Consider the following 26,774-nt stretch of genomic DNA (forward strand, 5'->3'; position numbering starts at 1 on the left):
ATGGGAGTTGTCACATTAAAGAAGGCGCAAGTTATAATAAACGCCTTGTATAGTGTTTGGAAAAGAATTGAATAGAGAACGGCAACCCTGTGATCGAATATGCCAGCCAAGGACATTCTTGGGGGGTGGGGTGCATGAGAGAGACTGACCTGCTCATTAGAGCTTGCAGAGATCAGTTTTATTATTTTTGGGAGAATTCAGTGGTGTCTCTCCAGTTTTCTCAATTGCTGGCTAGAATCATTGTCGCTAAAGCCGTAGAAGGGCTGGTTTTGCTTGTTTCAGTTCCTCACACAAAGAGAGGCCAGTTTTACTTTTCTGGCGAAAATTGGTGATCTCTTTCCAGTGGCTGTGCAGGACTCTTGTCAATGAACGGCAAACGCTCAGGTCTTTCCTGGATTTGGGGCTGATGACATTTGGATGAGAGAGTGCCACAGCATGATTAACCGTAGGGGGAAATGAGTTTTGTCCGAAGCACTGAAAAAGACAAGGGGAAAGGAGGGGAAAAGAGCCCCGTGTGCACCTGGAGAGAGAGTGGCTCGGGTTCACCTTTTTATGCACTAGCTAGTCTTCATAGATACACTGCACTGTTCCTCTGTCTCCACCCTCCCTGTCATCTCTCATGTGCTTTTGCAACGTCGGCTCCTGACTCCACTCTGCCAGTGGTGCCGGCCTTCGGAGCCCATTTCTTAAATTAACAAGCAAACACCTTTGTGCTTTCTCTTCTGCCAGCCCTACGTGGAGGAGCTCCCTGCAAACAGCCGCCAAGCCACCTCCTTGAGCTCCTTCAGATCCCTCCGTAAAACTCTCCTCTGCCCTGGGGCCTACGAAAAACTCTGTGGTCAGGCAGCTGGTGTGCTGAGGTCACTGCTGATCATGCTGACCAGTGTTGCCTCATTATTTCTTTGTGCTCTCCCCGACTGTCTTACCCCATCTACCTATTATCTCATCTTAGACTTAGCCAGTGAGGTCACTGGGCCAGGGACTGTGGGTTAGTGCTTTGTTTGTACAGCACCTAGCTACACCGGGTCCTGATCCATGACTGGGGCCACTACATGCTAACGTCATGCAAACAATGACCTTCTGGTGCTAATGATCTGCTTTATAAACATTAATTACCTCCCCCCCCCCAGGGTCTTTCTGAGCTAGGTAGGTAATATCCCCATTACAGATAAGGTAAACTGAGGCATGTGTCGTTACCAGAAGTCACATGGTGAATCAGTGGCAGAGCCCAGGAGTCCTGACTTCCAATCCTGTCCTACCCCACTATTGCCACGATACAACGCTGCTTCTATTGCCTCCCGCTGGTCATTTTTTGTTCTGTTTCCTTGTGCAAAATTGACAGCATCACACATTTCTATTTTTAATTCAGGTTGGATGAACTAAGTGTTTGGTTCAAAGAAAGAATCACCACTAAGCAGTCAAAGAGCCTTATAGCATGCCACTTAAATGCTGTGCCTCACTTTCCCCCCTCTGTAGAATGTGGATAATAGCGGTTACCTACCAGTATCTACCTGTCCTGTGAGCATTAATTAGCCCATGTTTGCAAGCGTTTTGTAAAAGCTCGATGGAGTCGATGAGGGTTGCTATAAGAATCCAGGCAGTCTGGAAATCTAAAGGAGAAGGTTGGCATTTGGACCACTGGTGCAATCTATCCCAGGACTAGTTTGTGGTGGGGGTCACATACCTCAGCCATGCCTAGCAATTGCTCTTGGTATTCTAAAGGAGGAAAATCAAATTTCTGTCTCTGTGAATCCCTGCCATGTGTTAGACAATTCAGTGCTGCATGAGCAGACTTGGCAAGGAAACCTGTAATTGTGCCATTTTGCTTCCTCAGCATGAACTCGGAGCAGGGGGGTTATTTTCTGCCGTAAATATCGTAGAAAAGTACACGTGCAAAAGTCTTGCACTCTGCACTCAATGGCTTGCTATTCCTTTGGTAGCTCTTAATGACTCCATGGTGCTGCGATGATTGTCTGGACGGTTTATCTTCCTGTCTTGCTTGGAAATCCCGTGGGTTTGAGAGGTTCGGTGTTTGAACAGTGAACCTGTCAAAACTACCATCCTGGAACCTAGCCTCGGCTCTGTCTTTGAAACGTGTGTCCTTGGTTAATCCCCTGTAGGAGGCTTGTTGCTTTATCTCTGCATTGTTGCGGCAGCACTGTAAATAATCTTTTAAATGACTAATCTCAGCAAACAGTAGCTCACTGTAGCAACTGCCCTACTCAAACTAATGGCCTGTATCCTATTCTTGATATTGACCCATCCAGCTGCTGCAGAGGAAATAGAGAAAACCCCCAAAATACACCTGGGCTATTGTGCAATACGGCTCGCTTGAGGCTTGAACACCCTTGTTAATGTTCCTCTAGTGAGGGTTGTTGCTCATGCTATTCTTATTCATGGAAGTCTCAATTCCTTATGAGTCTTGCTAAGATACTTCCCTGAATAGTACCTTGCAGCTGTGAGTTCCACAGGTTGATTATGAGTTGTGCAAAGAAGGTTGTGAGCTACAAACCAACTGGGCACTGTCAACATTAGAGGCTGCAGAGATGTTAGTAACAATTGTGTTTAAACACCTCATGGTTTCTCTGACAGCTGGGATCTGTGTTGGCCAAACCATGCTACAAGATTATCCTGCACCGGGGTGTAACACTGGGTTTGTTTGTGTTTTGGGCGGAACCAGAGTGGGGGGGCACTGATCAAGCAAACCTTAATGGGAGCCCACATCACGACAGGTATTGACCCTAAATATGTGCCATCTAAACTTTGTAGTCAATGGAAAAAGCCTTTTTGACCGAAATGAAATGTTCACAATAAATAAATCCATAAACCATTTTGGCCTAAATATTTTGGTTTTTGACCCAAAAAAATTAAAGAATTGTCGTTAAAAATATTTTGAATGTCAGTGAATATTTTTTAATTAAACCTTTTCTTTCTTTTTTCAAAATATACTCATCTTTTTACAAAGTGTAAACAAGGGTATAACATGCCTGGCTTCAGCTGTAACGTAGACAGAGCTGCAAGGAGGAAATACCTCTTGCACCGCTCCTTTGCCCGGTTCCCTATGCTTTGATGTGACCATTAGTCACACCACCATGTGTGTAAGTAATAAGAGGTGTCAAGAAGCACAAGAGATGAGAGGTGGGCCCTAGTGCTAATGTGTAAAGAATGCCTGTGGAAAAACTGACGGCCGGGAAGTTAATGAAAAACAGGCCCAGGGAACTGTGGCTTATAAACCAAGAAATTCTATACAGTCCAAAGTTTGTAGTGCGTGCCAGATTTCTGTGGTATTCATTAAAAACGTGCAGCAACCGGGCTAGCCTCTGCGTTACCCCTCGGGAAAGCGGCATAGGCAGTCATTTAGGGTGGATGAGGTATGCACTCTCTTAAAGAAAACCATACCCATCCATTGCTCTCGTGCGGTGACTCTGAGTGTGTGTGGGGCCTGGGAACCAGGAGATCAGGCCTGGATTCTCATCCTAACAATCCCACATTGACTCGGTGTGTAATGCTAGCCAAATCACTTAAGCCAGCATTTTCAAAGGTGGCCTGTAATTTTGGATTACGCTCATCTCAGACACATGGGGCTTGATTTTCAAAGCAGACGATCACCCACAGTCCTGCCTGATATTTGCTCCAACCCTGTCCTTTCCCCTGCCTCTCGTTTCACAGTCTCTTCAGTTCAGCAACACTCCAAACCTGCCCTTCTCACCCCACTTCCCTTCCCTTTTTGCTGATCCCCTCCTAACTAAGTCCACCTCAAAAAACAAAAAAATTGTGGCACTAACATGATGTTTGTTGCCATCATGTTATCGGTTTGGCTGGTGTGTTCTACTCCTTCCCCCACCCTGGGTCTACCCTGTCTATTTAATTGCAAGCTTTTGTGAGGACCGTCAACCACTCTGTTTGTCCAGTGCCTGGCCCCAGGGGCTCCAGTCTTGGCTAGCCCTTAGGCACTGCCATAAAAACATGATTAATAATTTTGTTATAGCCAGGAAGTAGATCAGGGGCTGCTTGGGGAGGAAGAGAAGCAACACAACTTTGCTGTGCAGTGGAATGAGGAGCTGGTCATACTGGCAGATGGTGAGAGCAGGTCAGGAAATAGCCCCTGGGTCCCCTTTGTGACAGTGATGGGCACTCCTAATTAGTATAGTCCAATAACCCTTTAGCCCTGGGCTATTTACATGTGCTAACTGAAGCCGGTTCAGAGAGCTGTTAGAAAGGATGGACTTGTGGCTAAAGCCCAAGACTAGCGTCAGGAGACCTAGGTTCTGAGCCTGGCTCTGCCACAGACTCTCTGTGCCACCTTGAGCCAGTCACTCAGCCTTTGTGCCTCGGTTTCTCCATCTCTAGCATGAAGAGTGTGCGTCACAGGGGTGTGGAGGCTAAATGTAATGAGGGTGAAGCTTTTGAGAGCCTTGGATGGAAGGTGCCCACGATGTGCAGAGTGTTGTTGTTTTTTTCTTATTTCAATAGGAGTCTGAAGTGTGTTCACTGTTTTGTTTGTTTGTTTTTTAAATAGGCATCAGGTTTAATACAAACAAGGGCAAGTACTTTTTCCACACCATGGCAAGTTAAACTGTGGAACTCATTGCCAGGGGATGTTGATGGCCAAAAGTATAACTGGGTTCGGTGAAGAATGAGATCAAGGATAGGTCCATCAATGGCTATTAGCCAAGATGGTCCGAGATACAACCCCATGCCCGAGGCAACCCTAAACTTCTGACTGTCAGGAAAGGAAGACGGGTGTATCACTCCAACTGCCCTTTGAAGGCAGTTATTCTGTATGGAGCGTTTTGTACAATTCCCTTTCCCCCCGTCTTCACACTTAGGGCAAAATTTTCAAAAGTTCCTAAGTCGTCACCCAAGAGCACAAGTCCCACATTCAATATTCAATAAAAATCAATTAGGCACTTAGGAGCCTAAATCCCACTGACTTTCAATCAAACTTTTGAAAAATTTGCCTTTAATCTTTAAAATCTATTCTGGCTCTCCCTTGCCTTCAGAGTGTCGGGCCTTCTGTCTGGGCAGGGGCAGTCTGTGGTTTGCATCACATGTTTGTTCCTTGTACTCTCAGCAAAATGTGTAAAAAGGTGGGAACTCCAGAGCTCGGCTCATCTGGAAATGATCTTCTTGATTTTTAACAGAATGGAAGCCTCCTGCCTCGAACTAGCCCTCGAAGGAGAGCGACTGTGCAAAGCTGGGGACTTCAAGGCTGGAGCAGCCTTCTTCGAAGCAGCGGTACAAGTGGGGACAGAGGATCTGAAGACTCTTAGCGCTATCTACAGCCAGCTGGGCAATGCCTACTTCTACCTAAAGGAATATTCCAAGGCCCTGGAATACCATAAGCATGACCTCACTCTAGCCAGGTAAGCATGCCTGTGAACGCGATCAGTCGGGGCTTGAGTTAAGGCAAGATCCCTGGGATCCCAGGCCAGCAACCTGAGGGAACCGGTCACTGCAACTGAGAACAGATCTGGGGCACCAGGGAGTGGGTGATCGGAGAGAATCAAGGAGCCAGGGAGGAAGAGTCTGCACGGGGTATGGGATTGGGAAGGAGAGCGAGGAGTCTGAAAGTGGCGGAGGATATCGGGAGGAAGGTCTGGGGCCCATTTAAAATCTTAATCCACCCCTCCCCAAAATACTTTCTTCCCTGTCGGGGGTGTGTGTGTGTGTGTGTCACTACAGCGGAGCCCATCGCAGCAAGGCATCCCGCCCAGGCCAGAGCAAAAAGCAGTGCACAGCCATCTGTTGTCTCCTCTAACAGTCGCTCTAAGGGCCACCTCCAGTCGGACTCCCTGCCTTGAGGTGTGCAGGCCATTTCTAGTGTCATTGTATGTGACCTTCGGTTAAAGACACCAGTACTGGTCCTTTGAATAGTGGCGAAAGGTGGATTTCATGGGACCAGCTTTTAGGAACAAAAAATAAGCATCCTTTCAGCACCACCACATTACACCAAGGCTGCTCCCCTTCTTATGGAGCATCATAGTTGGGTAATTTGGGCCAGGTTTTCCAAAGGCCCCCAACAACATTTGCAAACCCATCTGCTTTGTGTGTGCAAAGAGGGAACGCTGACTGGCCCGCCCACGCAGCGGGTTTGGGTCAGCTGAAACCACACCTTTTGAGGGGTAATTAAGGAGGCCTGCTGAAAATGTGGCCTCAAGACCCGTTTAATAAACACCTTTAAAAATGGGACAATTCTCCGTCTGCAGTTGGTTAGATTTACTGTAATATCCGAGAACCTTCCACACTCTGCAGAGGACGTAGCACCGATGTGGTGGCCCAGGTGAGCAGCATGGTGTGGCATTTGTCCCTGCGTGATTTGCACTCTCTGCAGGGCGGCTTCAGAACCTGCCTGCTTCCAGACATTGGTGTAAAACCGGTACCTGGGCTGGGCGGGGCTAGTGGATTTCAACAACTGCCAGAGGGAAAGCAAAAATCAGTCTCCAAGACTAAATGAGTTTTCTCCCTCCGTTTGCACATGTTGCATACAGGGTAGGAGCGGATGGGTTCAGTGCCTACTCCTGCTACAGCCTTAAGCATCAGTATGATTGAATTCTGTCTGCTGAGTCCCAGCATTTATAACAGCCCTTCCCCTTCCTTCGGTCATCTTGTAGAACCATTGGGGACCGTATCGGAGAAGCCAAGGCCAGTGGCAACCTTGGGAATACATTGAAAATACTTGGGCAGTTTGATGAAGCCATCGTTTGTTGCCAGAGACACTTGGAGATTTCTCAGGAGCAGGGAGACAAGGTACTTGATCCATGATGCCCAACAGGAAATATTCCCTGGCTTTTAAAAGACTCCTCCTGCCAGCCAACAATTGGGACAGCATTGAAGCTGGCTCTGGAAGGAGACTGACCGTATCGCCCTCCCTTTCTGCTACAGATCTGATGCCAGGGTAGCTAGTGGCAGAGGAAGTAGGGAATGTGCAAATGGATGAAAATGTGGGCAGGCCATTCCTGGAATGAAGACCACAAAATACCCAGGAAGCAATGGATTCCCCCAGAAAGAAAAAATTGAACCCAAATAAATAGAGATTCACAGTCCTTGAGTTCACAGAATGGGGCCAAGCAACGAACTCCAGGATGGTTCTTGGAAATCAGTTGTAGAGTCAGGGAAAGGGATTCTTCCCGATCTGGCTCTCTGATGCATGCTGTTTGGTGGCCAATGTGAAATGAACCAGGTGTCTCTCAGCCCAGTTCCTGGTGGACCAGCATCCACGCCTCCCTCTCTCGCACACACAAACCCCACCACGTTTGGGAGCATTGAGCTGGCAGTTTCACCAGAGAGGCCAGTCAGTGTATGAGTCATGGGGGTTGAACTCCCGCTCCGCGCCCACAGGAGATTGGCAAGGAGCATTGTGGGATAGCTGGCACCATTCCTGCCTGTGCTGGGCTTGTTATATGTATAGATAGGAGTCTCCATGGTCCCCATCCACGAGCGGCTGGACTGAAACCATCCTTTGCACGTAGGCCACCAAGCAGCCATCGGATGAGGACTTGAGGTCATTACTGGTTTCTCTTCAGAGCAGTGAATCCTAGTGGATAGAGCATTAAATTGGGACTCAGGAGACCTGGGTTCTATTCCCCACTCTTCCACTGGCATGCTGGGTGGCCTTGGACAAAACACTTCCCCGATCTGTGCCTCAGTGGGAAAATCTGTAAAAGGGGGAGAATGAGAGTGATCTCCTTTGTAAAGCACTTTGAAGTCTACTGATGAAAAGCACTAGGTAAGAGCTAGGGATCATTGACCTGGGCTGTCTTTGAACTGGCGACCTAAAGGTGGCAGGTTCTAGTCCTTTTAACAATCCTTGGATTCATCCAGTCCCCCAGACTCAGCGTCTAAAATGAAGCTGTAATGGTCTACAAGGCTGCCCTTGCTTTTGGTTAGCTGCTCTTTGCCCAGAGACGGGAAGTTTGGCATTGCAATGTGGAGTGTAACACTTGCTCTTTTGTGGTTTCCTCCCTCCTTTCTAGGTAGGTGAAGCTAGAGCGCTGTATAACATTGGCAATGTTTACCATGCAAAGGGAAAGCAGTTGTCTTGGAGCATGGCCCAAGACCCAGGGTCCCTGCCTCCAGAAGTCAAGGAGACGCTGCAGAGAGCTTCGGAATACTATGAGTAAGTACCAACCCTTCCCAGATCTGCAGGGGACGGGGCTGCACAGACAGCCCCGTTGTGGTCAGCAGTAATTTACCCGGCTGCAATCATGCACGTGGCAAACTTGCAAAGCGTCTGGCACTCTATTAGTGCTCGGTCTGATGAGTGCATCATTCCAGCGCTGTGTGCATGTGTCTTGTTACTGTCCTGATGACAGCTCTGGGGAGCTGCAGAAGTGTGGTGATGGCCGACAGGTGAAAGATAACAGCACTGGGCTTGTGACAAGTCATTTTTCATACAGCCCTCTTTAAAGCACTCCACTTAGAAGGCGACCGGGTCCCGCCTGACTAAACCAGCAAGGACCTCGGGGTTGGGGGTGGATTCGGCTGAGCTTTTGGGCAGGGGAGCGCTGTGCATTCCTCCGCAGTGATCCCCACATCTACCCACCCCTTTTGGCTGACCAAGGACCACCTTGCCTGCCTGTAGAGGGGCCTGTGTGCTCACCTCTTTGGCAGGGTGGGGCACACCCATATGGGCTGTTGAGAGGAGAATAAAGGCAGAAAGTGGGGGGAGTGGGAAGGGGGGAGGAAAGTAAAAGTTGATGAGATTTTAAGGCTGGAAGTTAGGCTCATCTAGGCTGATCTCCTGCGTAACACAGGTCAGAGACCCTCACCCAGTGCCTCCTGGAGAAGACCCTTCTTCCCCTGCACTAAAGGGGAACTTAGATGCCAAGACCTGAGCGTGGAGTTCATTCTCCCATGGCTGGCAGTGGTCATGGATACCTCTGCCAGTTCAAAGGGCTGCATCCCTCAGCCTGCCTGAGGTGCTGGCAATGTTATGGGATCGGGCAGAAGAGAGACTCTACTCTTGGCAGGCCATCAAAGGAGGAATTGGATTTTTGACTGCTTTGAAATGTATGTATTGATAGTTTGTAAATGGCGAGGCAGGAGACAGGCACTTCTGGTTAATGTAGGGGGCCTGGGAGCCAGGACTTCTAGGTTTCTCTCGGGTTCTGTGTGAGAAGTTGAGCAAGTCTCTTGGCCTGATATTCCACGATATTGAGCACCTATAGGGGGCTCGGCACCTCTAAAAATCAGGCTATCTCTGTGCCTCAGTTTCCACATTGTGTGAAACGTCATTGAACATTTCAATGCAGTGTTGAAGCTGTGTCGGCCCCAGGCTATTAGAGAGACAAGGTCGGGGTGGTAATATCATTTATTGGACCGACTTCCGTTGGAGAGAAATGAGCCTTCGAGCTTGAAAAGCTGCTCTCTCTCTCCAACAGCAGTTGGTCCAATAAAAGAGATGATCTCACCCACCTTTTGTCTGAAACATCTCAGAGTATTTTGAGATCCTTTGATGAAAGGCTCTGTATAGCTGCAAAGTATTGATAATCCTATCCTGCTACATTATCCTTTGCCAAGGATCTGAAATCCTAAATCGCTCTTATTTTCTATTGTGAAGCAGGCTCAGTTCCCCTTTAAGAATGTGCAGTGCCTGTAACCCTTGTAACTTCATTCCCCTGCCACATAGTGTAAGGAGATAAAGCTAGAGAGCTGACTGATGGCACATCAAACTGCAGTCCCCTGCTCCAGTCTGAGTGAGCTCAAATACAAGATGGCTGAAATAACATAGTACAGCAAGGGAATCGTGTCAAGCGAGTGGGATAAGCAAAGTGAAAGGAGGGGTGGACTGCTGGGGAATAGAGAGTTTGTGATGACCCTTAGTGAACGAAGTGTTAGTCAACAATTGCATTATGGCCCCTAGAATTTGTGTCTGTTCCTTTTACTATGGATATTATAGTGCGGTACCATTTCCGTGCCTACAATTAGAAAAGGAAACACCTTGCACATTTTTGCAGAGGGCCTATAGTTTTCTCTTTCCCTGGAAGGATAAAGGGGAACAGGAATGTTTGTTCTGAGGGTGGGATCAGCTGGGTCTGGTTCAGCAGCTGAGGTTTAAAGGGACCCAAATGCTGCACATACTGTTATGCGCACCTGCTTAGAGAAGCAGCCGAATAAACTGCTTTGTCCCATCTGGCAGCTGCGTGAGAATGAGCAGCGATGCAGAAACACTGCGCTCAGCAGAGGAAAAGCTGGGCTAGAGTTGATCTCATGTGCCAGAGTCGGATGTCGTTTGTCTGTGCTCCGATCCTTCTCTTAATCAAGCCAGAATAATCAGTGGGGATGGTGCTTTCTGACAGTTCATATCATTCTGACTAATTTTTGCCTGGGGGTTTCTGGGGGTGGGAATGGGATTCTGTAGAAGGAGGGATGAGGAAAGACTGCAGGCTTTTTTAATTAAAAATAAATAAAACAAAACTCCTTTCAGAGAGTTGTAAACTAAGCTTCTGAGTTTACCTGTCTTGAGTATAGCTCAGAGTAGGTCAAACTGTAACACACACAGTTAAATTCAGTCCCTGAGCATCTGCTTCGATGCCACAATGTTCTACAAAGTATGATCATTTGCGGGGCGGAATCTACTCACGAACTCACTTGTGTGCACACCACTGCCCTCTACTGGATAGAATTAGAACTCTTCAACTGTGTGTCATTGGCCCTATACTGCAATAGCTAATGGAGAGTCACCTTTAGTTCAAGTGGTCAGGGCCTGTGTTTCTGCAGAAGAGTTTCCTGTTCTGTCACCGTGAAGTCCTGAGGCATTGCAGCGTGTCCCACAGTAACAACTGTGCCTTTTCCACCTGGCTGCAGATATGTTTGCGATGGCATGTGCCGGAATGCTGTCGCTAGGCTTATTTAGAACTAACTGCAAGGTTTCTCCCCTTTGATCTTTACTTCAGTAAAGGAAATGGGTTTTTAAAAATAACCCTTTTTGTCTGAAAGGGAGAGACGAGCATCTCTCTTACATCAGCCTTCTCGTCTCTGCAGACGTGATAGCGCCTGCATCTAGCTCCCCGTCCTTTTGCCCAGGAGCAGTAGGTGCATGTGGAGCATCTGCTGGGTGAACTCATGCCAGCCCGAAGCAGCCAGGCTGCTCTGAACGTGCTGAGCGGATACTGCAGAGGGTTTGACTGCGCTTGTTGTTGCAGTGTTGCATCCAGTCATGCTCATCTCTGATGCATCCCAGCTGCCGGCGCTGGGAAGGCAGGCAGAGAAATGGCTCAGAGCTCCTGGCCCTGCCTGTTTTTTTTTTTTTTTCCTGTTTCTCTTGCTTCTTCCTGACATCATCAAAGTTTAATAATAATTATAACATCTGACTCTTATTCTGGCTCTTTTTACCCATAGATTTCAAAGCACTGTACAAATGAGATATGAATCATTATCCCCATTTGACAGACAGGGAAACTGAGGCAGAGCAGGACTCCCAAGGACCATCCCCCGAAATAGATACTGTACTTCAAAGCTGAAAACAACACGCTGTCCTTGGCTTTTCTTTGAGATAACTCTGGGCATGAAGGTATCTGCTCTTCTGGTTGAGCAGGGCAGTTGTGTGTAAGGAGAGATGGTTAGAATAAGGGACACTGAAGCAGCACCAGTGGTAATGCATTCAGTTCCCAGCTCTGCCGCTGGCCTGCTGCGTGACCTTGGGAAAGTAACGGCCCCTTCCTGTGCTTCGGTTTCCCCATCTGTAAAATGGGGATAATGACACTGTTCTCCCTTTGTAAAGTCCTGCGATTTCTTACCAGGCCTGAAGGTGTTTCAACACCCAGGCAGCTGCTGCAAATCAGCACAGCTCAACCGAAGTTGAGGGAGTGGCGCTGGTTTGGGCCAGCTAAGGGTCTGGCCTGTGTGAAATGCTAAGTGTCCCAAGGTGGAATCTCTCACTTGTGTCTGAAGGCGTAAAAGCGCCATTCTCCCCAGCGATTAAAGGTGATTGAAATGGGAGGGGGAGATCTCGCCACATCAGGTGAGGAGGAGGGGCAGATCATAGAATCATAGAAGATTAGGGTTGGAAGAGTCCTCAGGAGGTCATCTAGTCCAACCCCCCTGCTCAAAGCAGGACCAACCCCAACTAAATCATCCCAGCCAGGGCTTTGTCAAGCTGGGCCTTAAAAACCGCTATGGATGGAGATTCCACCAGCTCCCTAGGGAACTCATTCCAGTGCTTCACCCCCCTCCTAGTGAAATAGGGTTCCCTAATATCCAACCTAGACCTCCCCCACTGCAACTTGAGACTGTTGCTCTGTGAGGGGAGATGTTTACCCAGGCCCGGGAGAGCTGTGTCCCCTCAGAGCTCCTTACTTTGACTGTGGGCTCTTTGTATCTCATGTTAAGGTCAATGGGAGCCGGATGCCTGTTGGCTGAGAGTGACCGCACATGCTGCTCTAATTTCTTGCAGGAGGAATCTGTCTCTGGTGAAGGAGCTTGGGGACAGAGCCGCTCAGGGCCGAGCCTATGGGAACCTCGGCAATACCCAGTACTTGCTGGGGAACTTCAGCGAAGCCACGGCTTTCCACAAAGAGGTAAGGAGGGTGTCAATCGTTCTCAAGGGGGGTGGGCAATCAAGTCGCTTCCTCAGACGTGTCTTTGTGCCTGGCCTGCAAAAGGGAACTAGACATTGGTCCGTTCACCCCTAGCTGCATCATATCCTTCATCTCCCATTACAGACACTATGCCCCAGATCCTGTCACCCTTCCTCACGCTGAGTAGCTCCTGACTCCCACCAAAGCCAGTGGGAGTAAGGTGGCACTCAACACGAAGGTGGCAAAATCTCACGTGGCAGCTGCTGTCAGATGAGGCGATCTAGCCACGTGTTACTGACAGGCTATGTAAAGAACCACCAAAAAATAGTCATCGGTCACCATCGGGAATATTGCCCTGCAAGGTAAACTCTGTGTGTGATGGGCTATCCCTGCCTCCCCCCCCGAGTAGGAGATGCTTAGGCCCAGGGCGGCTCCAGGGTTTTGGCCGCCCTAAGCAGCCAAACAAAAAACCAAAAACCGCGATCGTGATCGCGGCGGCATTTCGGCGGGAGGTCCTTCGCTCCGAGCAGGAGAGAGGGACCGTCCGCTGAATTGCCGCTGAACAGCTGGGCATGCCGCCCCTCTCCGAAGTGGCTGCCTCAAGCATCTGCTTGATAAGCTGGTGCCTGGAGCCGGCCCTGCTTAGCCCAGAGCCCTGAGAACCAGAGCGCTGAAGGTGGCTCCTGGTGCTCAGAAGACAGATCAGTGGTGTTTGGAGGCCACTCCCAGAGGCCCGTATTTTTACCAATCCACAGAAACAATTTGCCTGAGGTATAAACGTTTAATATACATACCGACCACTGCCCCGATCGATGCACTGTGCAGAGAACCCGAGGATGAGCTCCTCTCCCACGCCTGGGAGCCGTCCTTCCCCTCGTCAGGGGTGAGGCACGTCCGCTGGGCAGACGGGAGGCAGCTCCAGGATTCGGGCTGGGCATAAATAGAGGCCTTGAGTTGCCAGGGCCGGCTATTGTCCTGAACAAGAAACTAACTGGATTAAAACCCACCCCCGACGTGAACGCCCCTTGTGCGGAGTGGGGAGAGACTCAGCCGGATCCGCGGTGCTAAGTAACCTGCTGCAGAGTGAAGCCTTATAGGACAAGACCGTTTGACTCAGTGCTGCAGAACAAATGATTTGCCGCCTCCTTTGCTTGAAACAGCCCCCTGGGAAGTGATTGGCACCCAGCTTCCTTGCCTTACCCAGGCCCTGCTCCAGTGCAAGCAGAGAGAGCCCCATCTTGGGCCCCATCTTTGCTGGGACAGGTGCCTCACGGCATGGAACAGTTCCCCCGGGAAGGAACACAGTAAGAGCTGCGATGGGGCCAGGATTTCCCAACCAAAGAGTAACCCGGCCGCCCGGTGACTGGCCCTGCCATGCCAACTGGCCTGAGTTAGTGTCGGCGGCGGCGGGAGCAGCATCAAGCGGGGAGGTCACACAGGCTGTTTTTAGCAGCGCAGCAGGTATCTGGGATGGGATAAGTCCCAGTAGGTTTGTAACAGCATAGTCTTCCCCCGTAGGGGCCAGAGGGCTGGAGCCAGCCAGCTGTGTTCTGAGTGGAGCCCGGTAGTTTGCAAGGTGCCAGATTGCCTGGAGAGCACCTGATTCCTATAAAGGCCAAAGAGATTAGCTGGGGGAAGCTACAGAAAGCAGGCTGGATCCTAGAGTGGGCCCCAGCGGGGGGGGTCCCAGGCCGACGGCCGGATGGAGAGCTGCCTGGAGCAGGTCAGCCTGGCAGCCTCTGGGCATGGCCTCCCCTTCCTGGGATGGGCAGCCAGGCCTACAGCCCTGCCGGGGGGGTTGCTTGGAACCACACGGGCAGTTTCTCTAAACAGCGCGGGCGCAGATTGTGGGTAACCTAGCAGGGCTCTTCCATTCTGAACTCCTACCAGTCTTCGTTCTAATTGCCGATAATGCTGCTGACAAGGCATCTCCTCAGGAAGGCGTGTTGTGACAAAGGCCTGTAATGCTCGGCCAATGGGTGCGGTGACACGGCCCCTGCTGCAAGCGGCTTCAGGCTCCTTTACTTCCCAGGGAGCTCAGCCCCTTTGCAAGTCAGGCCAACTTGCACCTGGTACAATGGGGTTGGGAGGAGGGGGAGGGCGTGGGACACTGCTCCAGGCTCAGTGCAAAGCCCAGGGTGCAGCAGGGAGAAGAGGGGAGGGTGGGGCAGAACCAATTAAGGGTTGAGACATGGACCCGGCTGCAGCAGTGCAAAGCCAGGGAGGGAAGGTTGAGAAGCGGGGCTGGGATTCGGTGAGACGAAGCCAGTTGGGGAGGGGATTCGCTCTGTGCCCCCGTCCCTGAGCGGCACGACAGAACCCCTCCTGGGCGTTACGGCGGAGTGATCAGCCGCGTCGCTTCTCCAGCTGATTTGAGCCCCCGCTCCCCCATCCAGCTGACTGCTTAACTACACGCTTACCTGTAAGCCAGCAGGACCATCGCGGGCTGACAGTGGCTGGCTGCGTCTGGGCCTTGGAGAGAGGGCATCAGTTGCCAGCAGTAGCACATGCTTCCCTGCGGCGCTGGGGCTGCAGTCGATGCGTTCTCACGCGCCTGCCTGTGTCTGTTTCAGCGACTCGCCATCGCCAAGGAGTTTGGGGACAAAGCGGCCGAGAGGAGAGCGTACAGCAACCTGGGCAATGCGCACATCTTCCTCGGCAGGTTTGACATCTCGGCGGAGTACTACAAGTAAGTGCCACGGCTGTTTGGGGAAAGCAGAGGCCGGGCTCTGGGCTCTCTGCCTTTGCAGAATGCACAAGAGCAGCCAGGCTGAGCGAAACTATTCCCCCGGGAACCCAGGTCTGTTGTAATACATCCCAGGGCTTCAAGCACTAGGTATAAGCCACCCACAGGGAACAGGAGCCGGTTCGAGGGAGGAGAGTCTGTCTGGTCTTTCTCTAGCCGGCACTTGGCTCCCAATTGATATGTGCATCATATCGCCCCCTGCTGGCCACTTCTGTAACTTGCACAGAGGATAGTTGGTGCATGTTGTTATAGTCCAAATTCCCAGATTCTCCAAAGCAACGCTCTGCCGTGCTGGTGCTGGAATTGCTGTGCACAAGGAGGCTACATCCCAAAAGAGCAGGGACAGGCTGCTGGGTAACAGGAGGAGTGACAGAGTCTCCAGCCTTTCTGCAGACCTCCACGAACCCAAAACTTATCTCCGTCGGTTCTGCTTGACAGAGCAGAGCTGAATTTATCGATACAATGGGGCTAAATTCACCCTGGTGTAAAGCACTGAAGCCAGTGGAGGTACAGCATTGGGTTGGGAAGATGGAGGCAGCCATCAGCAGGTCTTAGGGATGTCCACACTAGAGCTGGAGAGAAAATTTCCAGCTTGGGTAGCCATACCGCGCTAGCTCTGACCGAGCAGCGAGTCACCCTGCATGTACCTTGGATGAGATCATACTTGGCGCTCAACGGCTACACTGCTGTTTTTAGTGCACTCACTCCGTCAAAGCTAGCACCGGGATGTCTACACGAGTTGGAATCCCACCTCCAGTGCGTGTCTACACGAGTTGGAATCCCACCTCCTTAGAATGTGGCATTCTTTGGCTTCAGATAAACTCCCTAAGGAATCTGCCCCCAGCAGATCAGCATTTCTCCCTGGCTTGCAGGTGTGCTGTGCATGAATGTGTCTGTGTCTCCATCTGTTTATTGCAGGAAAACACTCCAACTCTCCAGACAACTGAAAGACCAAGCAGTAGAAGCTCAGGCTTGCTACAGCCTCGGAAACACTTACACGTTGCTCCAAGACTATGAGCGAGCCATCGAGTACCATCTAAAGCACCTGCTGATAGCGCAGGAGCTGGGGGACAGGTGAGAGATTTGGGACCGTATCTGTGTCTTGTTAGTATAATGGCCTCAGTGGGGATCGAACCTGGCGTCTCTCAGACTAAAAGCCTGAGCCTCTAGGGCTAAAGGACTAAGACCATTAGCTTTGCAATACTAGCAGACTCATAAACCTTTCCTATGGTCCAGCCCCTACAATGGGGGCAAAGCCCCACGCCCAGCTGTGTTAATGTGGGTGATATCAGCTCTCTGGTGAGAATTACTAAAGGTCTGTTGTGTTCAGCCCTCTGTCCCAGCTGCTACTCCGGTTTATCCCAGCCACCTCCTGGTGAGCACCCGCTGGGATATAAAAATAGCTTCTCCCTAAGAAACAAAGTGAGCAGTGAATGAACCCAAAAGCCCCACCGCTGTGTCTCGCTCATAATGGAAGCTCTGAGAAGGTGCGATAAGATTCCACTCTGATGTGACCAGAAATGGCATTTGGGAACAAATGGTGTGTCACCCGGAATAGGTAGGGAAATGCATTTTGCTCCATAGATAAATTATTACCAACGCGTTACGGCGTCTACCTCCAGCCTTGTGTGAAGTTTTCCTGTCTCCTGAGCTTTGCCACGCCGGGTTTCGAGTCTCTTGCAAGTCCTTAACTGAATTTTCAGCCAGCTTGTTGAGGATCTCTGCGAACGACCCTCTTAAAACCTGAGCAAGATGGATATTCAGCTTCATACAGAGCAAAAGATTCAAGAGAAGGAATTGGCAAATGACTAGAAGAAATGAGCATTGCAAAATGGAGAAGGAAGTATCCAGCTGGGAGAGCATTTGAGTTGAATGATCTACTGTGCCATCAAAGGGGGTGGTCAAAGCACCCAAAGAGTGGACATGGCCTCGCTAAGAGGGTGTCTCAAATTGGACATCCACAAAGGGCCTGTTTTTCCTAGGTGCTGAGCACCCACGTCCCAGATGAAGTCAATGGGCACTGCGGATGTGCCACCCCTTCTGAAAATCAGCCCAAGCTGGGCATCCAAAACCAGGCCCAGTTGGATATTGGGCTGTGTATAACGAGGGTTTTCACACAAGGGGTGGAGTAGTGAACTGGGAAATCAGGACTCACGGGTTCTATTCCTGGCTCTGTCACTGATTCACTAGGGTACTTGGAGGAACCACTTCATCACGCCGTGCCTCAGTTTCCTCATTGATAAAATAGGGTTACAAATCCCCACCCCACAGGGGTGTTGTGAGACTGATCTACTGCTTGTGAGGCATATGGAAGGAGCTATTCCGTAGAAGAATCGTAGAATCTCAGGGTTGGAAGAGACCTCAGGAGGTCATCTAGTCCAACCCCCTGCTCAAAGCAGGACCAATCCCCAACTAAATCATCCCAGCCAGGCGTTGACAAGCCGGGCCTTAAAAACCTCTAAGGATGGAGATTCCACCACCTCCCTAGGTAACCCATTCCAGTGCTTCACCACCCTCCTAGTGAAATAGTGTTTCCTAATATCCAACCTAGACCTCCCCCACTGCAACTTGAGACCATTGCTCCTTGTTCTGTCATCTGCCACCACTGAGAACAGCCGACCTCCATCCTCTTTGGAACCCCCCTTCAGGTAGTTGAAGGCTGATATCAAATCCCTCCTCACTCTTCTCTTCTGCAGACTAAACAAGCCCAGTTCCCTCAGTCTCTCCTCATAGGGCATGTGCCCCAGCCTCCTGATCATTTTCGTTGCCCTTCGCTGGAATCTCTCCAATTTGTCCACATCTTTTCTGTACTGGGGGGCCCAAAACTGGACACAGTACTCCAGATGCGGCCTCACCAATGCTGAATAGAGGGGAATAATCACTTCCCTCAATCTGCTGACAATGCTCCTACTAATGCAGCCCACTATGCCGTTAGCCTTCTTGGCAACAAGGGCACACTGCTGACTCATATATCCAGCTTTCGTCCACTGTAATCCCCAGGTCCTTTTCTGCAGAACTGCTGCTTAGCCAGTCAGTCCCCAGCCTGTAGCGGTGCATGGGATTCTTCCGTCCTAAGTGCAGGACTCTGCATTTGTCCTTGTTGAATCTCATCAGATTTCTTTTGGCCCAATCCTCCAATTTGTCTAGGTCACTCCAGACCTTATCCCTACCCCCCAGCATATCTACCTCTCCCCTGTGCTTAGTGTCATCTGCGAACTTGCTGACAGTGCAATCCATCTCATCATCCAGATCATTAATGAAGATGTTGAACAAAACCAGCCCCAGGACCGACCCCTTGAATGGGATGTAAAGAACAACTCTGCGCCGGCAGGGAGAGGAATGGGTGGCAGGTCTACAGGAGCTGCAGTCACAGCCCGTGATCGCAGTGTAGCCATACGAAGGGTCATTTCCAGCTCTAACTTCTGCGAGTCCGTGAAAGCGAGATAGGAGAAAGTGCTACAGATCTGCACGAAGAACAGCCTTGCACTCGGAGGATGGACTAAGTGTGTTGAAATAGGCCTTCCTGTCTAATCAGGCTATGAAAATACCACTCACTGGCCCCATACAGAGCAATTTCCAAAAAGCCTTTGGCATGCTCCAGTCCCCAGGGGCGCTGGGCCAAAGAGCGCTGGGGGTGCAGCACCCTCTGGCTTGAAGGAATAATAGCAAGCGAATGCACGACTTCTATCGCAGACCGACTTTGCAGCTCTGTTCGATGGCTTTCTGCATCCCCACTATAAAAATCCTCCCAGCGCCCTTGCCACTAGATGGAGCATGGACATTAAAATGGAGACAGCCTGCATATTTCTGGGCATTTTCTATCTGATCAGAAACCAAGGAACCCCGTTGGGTTAGATGCCGGTTCTGATGGCTCGCTCGGAGATGGAGAGCGTTCTCTTTCCCAGCAGCCCCCCAGGAGTCCATCAGACATTAAGGGGGCTGGTGGCCTTGAGAGGGGATATTCTGTGTTTAGGTTGATGCTAGTAAAAGCAGCACAGAAGCAAAACCTAGGGAACAGGTGTTTATCAAACACAGGCTGAACAATACAGAGGTGATGCATTCCTGTGTGGGGCTGGGCGCAGTCTTTATGGGAGGCTGGTGAGCCGTAAAGATCTTCCGGCCTCCCTGGGAGCTGGCTCTGAGGAGAGGAGAGCAGAGCACGGAGGGGTTACTTCACAGGAAATGCTTAAACATGGGAGTGGGGGGATGATGTTTAACCCTAAAAAGTGAGTCACAATCTCCTTTTAAAAAAAAAAACAAAAACACAGAAAATTAGAAACCCTCAAATAGCCCATCCCCTGATGAGGTCTTCCTCATGAACAGGTTTAGGGGGGCTCCGTAGGTCCCCCCGCCTGCACCCCTTGAGTAGCATGGGGTTCTGCTCCATGGTACATAATAGGCACCTGTCCTTTTACTACACATGCCATTGGGCTAGTTGTGTGCTAGTGGGCAGTCTCTCTAGCACTCCCTGGCTCACAAGAGCTGCGGGCTGACCGTAGGGCATTCTCAGTGCAGGGAGGCCTTCCCCCGCTGCTCTGACAGCCTGACGACCCTCAGGGCCTGGGGTAAAGCTCGCCTGCTTTCTCAGGTTCATGCCTGAAGTCAAGTGGGGTGGACTGTGAAAAGCTGTGCCCTGGAGGAGGAGGTAACTGAGGTTATTGTCGGCTGCTGCAGTCTGTGTGTGGCCCGTGGGGCCGCCCACTGAAAGGCCAGTGCCATGGGCAGGTTTCATTGTTGCTGTGTTTGATCCGTGCTGCGCTCCTGCTTATTCCGCCCTGGCCCGTGAGCAAAGGGGGCTGCTCTTGGCTGCCCTGTCACTGTTGCTGTGGGAACGTGTGTGCGCAGCGAAGGGGTTAATCGCCAGGGGGTAGCGGGGGAGAGTTCAGGGACAGCAGCCTGCTGAACATCTGGTGGTGGTTGGAAGATGATGACGGCCACGTCTGTGCTCTGCTGCACGGGGGACCCCCAGAGTGATTGCCAGTGTCCCACCCCTCTGCTCTCCGGGGAGGGGGAGAGGGGGGGAATGCAGAGGCAGCTGCTCGCCCCAGGACGAGGGAAAGTCCGGCAAGGGGGAAAACTGATTTGGAGACCGGAGAGAAAAAATCAAGGTGGTTTTGGAGTGATTAAAACCAGTCTCAGGAAGGAAGGAATTCTCAAAAGGCCATTTTATCCACAAGGCACTTCAAATAAATCCCCCTCTTGACCGTTGACCCTGCACCCTGTGGGTCAAATCCCCCGCCAGCGTCAATCAATGAAGCTCTATTGCAGTTGATGGGCTACCCTGATTTACACCACTGATTATCTGGCCCAGGCTTTTTAATGTCTAGAGCCGTTTTTTTTGCCAGGGCCTGTGATTTCTCTGCCCACGTCAGCTGTCCCAGCTGGTTGCCTTCACAAAAGGGGGTGTGCCCTCATTCTGCACAGCCAGCTTGCACGCACGGCTTGTAAGTGTGCAGCCACTTTTCCAGGTGCAGCGAGATGCCGTGCAAATAGCTGCCCTATAAGATATGGAGTGAAATCCCGACCCCATTGATATCAAGGGGAGCTTTGCCATTGACTTCAATAGAATCAGGATTTCACCCGCAGGCTTGATTGTGTGTGCAAAAGTGGGCACAGAAATCGGCATGGAAACAGGGCCGTTGAGGCTTCCAAGGAGAGGCCAGAAACATACAGGTCCTGAAATGGCTGGTTTTTGCTGCGTCTCAAGAACGCCTATGGATGATGATTTCCTGTTTTGCAGAGTGGGAGAAGGAAGAGCCTGCTGGAGTCTAGGAAATGCCTATGTCTCTCTCGGGAACCATGACCAAGCCCTGCGCTTTGCAAGGAAACATCTTGAAATCTCCCAAGAGGTAAGACGAACTGGCCCGGATCAGGGCGAACCAGATCTCCCTGCTGGGAGGAAGACGTGGATTATGCTAATAAGATACACTGAGGGAGTTCTTCTCCAGTCTTGAAAGCTTCCATCATGGGCAGTGCTTGGTTTTTATGGGCTATCTTTGAGAATTGCAAACCTAGGCTGGAAAAATCTTCTCATGGGAGACCTCCCCCAGCTGCGTCTTAATTGTTGCTAATATAGTTACTGTACCTGGCTAACTCGGCCCTGGTTTGCAAATTGCTTGCTCGGCACGTTTTTGGGGGGGTGTTTGCCAAGGCAAAAAGGAAAGGGTGGGCCCCGCTTTCCAAGCTATTTTTCCCTGGTGGGCTCCAGCTGGCACGGAGAAACCTAAATACAACATGTGTCCAACCACGTAGGAGAATACCCGCATTTGAGACCTGGGCTGAGCTCAGAGAACAGGTCGCTGACTCAGAGCCCAGTCCTGTTTTGGAGAGGATCACGGGGTCTGAAAGAGATGGGTGACTGCTTTTCTCTTCAGATGCAATGTGAGGCCACATCTCTGGGTGAGCGGAAACATTGTTTTACCCAGGGCTGGCAGCTCCCTGCGGCACCATAAGGAACATGATGGAGAAAGGGGCAGGGAAAGTTTCTGAGTAAAGATGGGAAAAAATAAGAGCCATCCCCCTTGTGACCCGGGGTGCGTGGGGTAGCCCTCTCTGAAAATGCCAAGGGCAGGGCAGGCTGCAAAAGGGGGAGCAGAGACTCCCCAAACTGGTGATTAACACTGAAGTTAAACTCACCAACCAGTCACAGACTGTACTTCTGATCTCCCACACTGGTCATCAAGTTAAAAAAAAAAAAAAAAATCACACAGCCCCCTTTTCACATTCCAGTTCTCTGGCTCCCAATCAGCACCTAGGTCCAGTACAGTGAGAGTTATTTGAAAAGCTCTGCCCACTATACAAAATGTTCTTCTGAACCCCACATTGCCAGGTCAATATTAGGTTGGATCTTACCCAAAATCCCACGCTCCCAGCCAATTCTTTAGTGCCTAAAACTAAAGGTTTATTATAAAGAAAACAGAAAGACTAAGAAGGGAGTTTGGTAAATGATAAAGCACTCAGATACGTAGAGACTTCAAAGTCCATGTAGCAGGTTCTTGGCAGTGTTGGTGAGTTTGCTGGCTTGAAAGTCCCCCTGGAACATCCATGGCTTGGATGAGTCATTCAGTCTTTTGTTCAGAGCTTCGTTTGTAGAGAAGTTACTCCAGAGGTAAGAAGCAGGAATGAAGACAAAATGGAGCTGATGCCGCAGCCTTTTATAGTCTTTTTGCCACGTGGCTTGTACTTCCTCCGTCCCAAACACAAGCTTCCCAGCACATGGCCTGGAAAAGCCTTAGAGTTCTCTGTCCACAGACATACCACGTGCCTTGCTGACTCAATAGATGTAGACCCTGGCTCCTTTCAGTGGGTTCATTGTACCGCTGGTGACCCTTGATGGGCCACTGAACAGGCTGGGCAGTGCTGATGCCAATCTGTGTGGGGGTGTCACCCAGAAACACAGCACAGGTTTTGAAACACAGACATACTCTACATATCTATAACTTACAATACAAAAGTGATACAAACATATACATGAGATTATCATACTTTGCAAATCATAACATTTTCACAGATACCTCACATGGCATACCTGGTCAGATTCCTTGCAATTTTGTAATATTGGTATCAACACTATCATAAAGTGCCTCCCGTATTCCATACAGCGTCACACCCCTTGTGTCACAGTGTTGTATTCTAGAACCAAACCACTTCTTAAAATGTTAGGTTACCTTTCTCCTCCCAATCCGGTTTTTGCTCTTGCTTGGGTGCCTCTAGGTTCAGGGTGGAAGGGCCAGAATAGCCCCATGTGGCTCTTCTCACCTTATTTCTGGCTTAGAAGTGCTGGGAAGCCCCTTAGAAGCCAGTTCTCCTGAGCCTTCCACTCAGGTTTGCAAACAGAGGCCTGGCTGGGGCAGAAAAGCAAGTCAGGCCTTGGTCTGCATTTCTGACACAAAGCCAGACAAGCATCACTCATCTTTTAAGGATGGCATTAGCACCTCTTGCCTTGAGTGGCTCAAACCGCTGCCAGGGAAATGACTGAAAAATACCATCTGCAAGCCTAAAATTGTGTGCCGTGATGTTTATGTTTATATAATAGTGCCTCTTGGGGCACAGATAACTGAAAGCGTCAGCACAAGATAGTTGCTAATCCAGCGGTAGCCAAAGCAACCATATAACTACCCCTGAAAACACTTTTCTCTGTCCACAAACATTGGGCGCGTTCAGACCCAGGGCAAACCCCACAGATGGCATCAGTGAAGTTTCACCCACTTTGCCCTTGATCTGAACGTGGCTAGGGTGACCAGACAGCAAGTGTGAAAAATCGGGACGGAGGTGAGGGGGTAATAGGTGCCTATATAAGAAAAAGCCCCAAATATTGGGACTGTCCCTATAAAATCGGGACATCTGGTCACCCTAAACGTGGCTCATAGCCTGAAGTCCAAGCCAGTGGGGTTTTTGACATGTTGCTTTTTTGATCTGTATTATCGAGCTAGCTACCCGAGTCCAAACCCCGGAGCTGCATTTAAACGTGTTCAAACCTCGCTTGTATCAATTTGAGCTAACTCAATATAAGCGAGAGCAAAACCAGTTTAAGTGTGTCTCCATTAGGGTTTTGCACTGGTGTAACTAGATCAGTTTTAAGTGATCTAGTTATATGGATGCAGCTTTTCTAATATAGACCAAGCCAAAGGCTTTTCAGGTGGCTTAGAAATCTAGACAGCAAAAGTGCTTTGTTGTTTACCCTTTGCAGCCTGATATGCGGAAATCAGCCATGGTCCCTTTAAAGCTTTCCCCAGTTGACGAAATTGCCCTTTTGAAGCATTAATTGAAACCACCATTTATAAGTGCTTTGTACATTCTCCTGCCTCTGATAGCTTGGCTAAATCTCGGGGTAGGGCTAACACACCAGCCTAATTATACACTTAATTATACTTGTCAGCCATTCAGAAGAAACACTGTTCGTTGGCCCTGTTCATTTTAGAACAAACTGACTTTTCGGCTTTGGGTTGGAGTCTTCCAGCGTGGCGCTGATTACTCACAGCCAGATGGAGGTTCAGCTGTTGGCATTGCAGATGAGTGGGGATGGGAGGACAGAAACAATAGCAGCCTTGACTGCTCCTGGGGGCGGCGGGGGGAAGCCTTTGAGGGTTTACAATGCTGTGCTCTTTGTGGGCTGGTGGCTTTGATTACAGGGCAGTGTCGGAAGGGGGTTGCTCATGGCAAGTGGCTAATAAACTCCCCCATGTTGCTAAATATGGAGTGGTGCTGAAAAATCATGTCCGTTTCAGGGATACGGGGGGAGGGCATGCGTTCATTTCTAGCCTTCGTCTGCTCTTAGGGAGTGAAGAGCCAGATTAGGGACATTAATTGCTCCCAGATAGACAGAGCAAGGGATGTAAATACAAAAAAAATGTGGCCCACGTCCCAACGTTCAGACCCTGCCCAGGAACACCTCCGTTCACAGCAAAGTGGCACCTCTGCTACGGGAGATCCAGGATTAGGACAGAAATCTCTGTCCCCATATTCCCCCTTCAGGACCCCTGTGTTTTGATAGGTGCCCACGAGCAGTCCGCTGCCAGAATTTCTCTGTCGGATATTAATTCTTCCTTTAAGGTCATCTGAAACAAGTGGGAATCATCTAAACATTCCATAGATAATAATAATTAATACATAAATAATAAGGTTTGTTCCTTTAAAGAGACAAAAGCACACTGCAACTTATTAACTTAATTGGGGTAAACAACCCAGCACTTAGTTAGTCTATAGTAAAAATAAAACAAATTTATGAACGGGGCATAGGATAGGTAAGGGGAATAAAGTTAGAAAGGGTTACAAGCAAATACAAGTGAAAACATGCATCTAAAACTTAATCTAGCAAGGTACAGGCTTTGTTCCAGATGGCTTTTCTCGCCAGTCTCTCTTCTTCCCAGCCTTGGCTCACTGTCTCTCAGTCAGGACCTTCCATAGAAGTACAAGGTGCTGGCTTCCCTTGTCTTCCTAGGTGCAAGTTCTTTGCCTAAGCAGGCTTCTCACCTATATTCAGGTACCAGACACTGCATTCCCACCCCATGGTTAAAGGACCCAACTTTCTCAGCTTGCGTTCCCTTGTGGTTGTCTAGTGACGGATGCCAAAGGCTGCTTCTGTCCTTGCTTATATATTCCTGAATTCAGTGACTTGGTTTCAAGAGGCAGCATGGCCTCAGACTGTTTCTCCCTGACTGGAGGCTTCCAGTCCCCTTATATGTAAATGGGGCTTCCATTGTTTTGATTCCACCCTGCTTAATTTACCTAGGAGCCAGGTAAATAGCTGGCTTCTCTCCTGTCTGGGCGGGGAATCTGTTTCTCCCTGCTTGGCCACGGACTTTAAACACCATATCATTAAGTATCTGTTTCCTCATGTAGTGTTAATACAGACATTTCACAAGGATGTCACCCACCAGCGTGTCATTAACTTTCAGAAAAGACCTCTTTTGAGGCAGTTTGTTGTGGGATATCACTAGGGGAGAACATAAAACCCAAGGATCTGCTCCAGAATGGAATTCTTCTAGAGCAGGGGTCGGCAGCCTTTCAGAAGTGCTGTGCCGCGTCTTCATTTATTCACTCTCATTTCACGTGCCAGTCATACATTTTAACATTTTTAGAAGGTCTCTTTCTATATGTCTATAATATATAACTAAACTGTTGTTGGATGTAAAGTAAATAAGGTTTTTAAAATGTTTAAGAAGCTTCATTTAAAATTCAATTAAAATGCAGAGCCCCCCGGACCGGTGGCCAGGACCCGGGCAGTGTGAGTGCCACTGACAATCAGCTCGCGTGCTGCAGGTTGCCTACCCCTGTTCTAGAGCATCCAACCCTGGTTTAGTAGTGACCCAGGCATATCCAAGCCCCACAGATGCACTGTCCATTCAGCTGCTAAGTACACACTACGAAGTTAGAAGTTAGAATGATGTGATCTGCCTTGCACTGACCTGGTTGTGCATGAGTCAACACTTACATTTGTCCCCCACTGATGTAAATGCCCTATTAAGGTGATGCAGTAACACCACCTCCCTGAGTGGCTTTGAGCCCCGGTCGACGTCCTGAGGTTGATGCAGCGTGAGTGTAGACACCGCTTTACTGGTGTTGACCATAACAGTCCTCCAGCATCTGTCCCACAATGCCTGACACTGATGGAGTGATGGCACAGAGCGTATCCGAGCTGTGTCCGTAATGCACTGTCGCCTGGGTCTGCCGGGGCTTTCTGAATCTGCGCAGGGGACGCAGGCCCACAGCACGTTGCCCTTTCAACAGCTCCCTTGCTGGTCTTGGCTTTGCAGATCGGGGATCGGAATGGGGAGCTGACGGCTCGAATGAACGTGGCCCAGCTGAAGTCAGCCCTTGGCGATGAGGATGGGGATGCAACCCGTCACTTCGCTGGCTACGAAGCGCAAGGTAAGTCTCAGGAACTGGAGTCTCTTTGGGTACGTCTGCACTGCAGCTGGGAGCGTGCTTCCCAGCCCCAGCAGACAGGCTCACACCAGCTCCACGGGAGCCAGCTCGCTAAAAGTAGCAGTGTGGACATTGTGGCA

General features: G+C 49.9%; 1 protein-coding gene across 4 annotated transcripts in view; it reads left to right on the top strand.

The window, feature by feature from the left end:
• Positions 1-26,774, top strand: part of GPSM1 (G protein signaling modulator 1) — a 147,533-nt gene that overhangs the window by 44,004 nt on the left and 76,755 nt on the right. For all 4 annotated transcript variants that reach the window (XM_054007265.1, XM_054007263.1, XM_054007264.1 and 1 more), the window contains exons 2-9: positions 5,145-5,366; positions 6,615-6,750; positions 7,977-8,119; positions 12,398-12,521; positions 15,095-15,210; positions 16,186-16,341; positions 21,008-21,116; positions 26,523-26,637. In XM_054007265.1, the coding sequence (XP_053863240.1) occupies positions 5,145-5,366; positions 6,615-6,750; positions 7,977-8,119; positions 12,398-12,521; positions 15,095-15,210; positions 16,186-16,341; positions 21,008-21,116; positions 26,523-26,637 (1,121 nt within the window). The remainder of the gene's footprint in view (positions 1-5,144; positions 5,367-6,614; positions 6,751-7,976; positions 8,120-12,397; positions 12,522-15,094; positions 15,211-16,185; positions 16,342-21,007; positions 21,117-26,522; positions 26,638-26,774) is intronic.

Source organism: Malaclemys terrapin, chromosome 17 (genome assembly GCF_027887155.1).
Source record: "Malaclemys terrapin pileata isolate rMalTer1 chromosome 17, rMalTer1.hap1, whole genome shotgun sequence".
Taxonomy (NCBI): domain Eukaryota; kingdom Metazoa; phylum Chordata; order Testudines; family Emydidae; genus Malaclemys; species Malaclemys terrapin.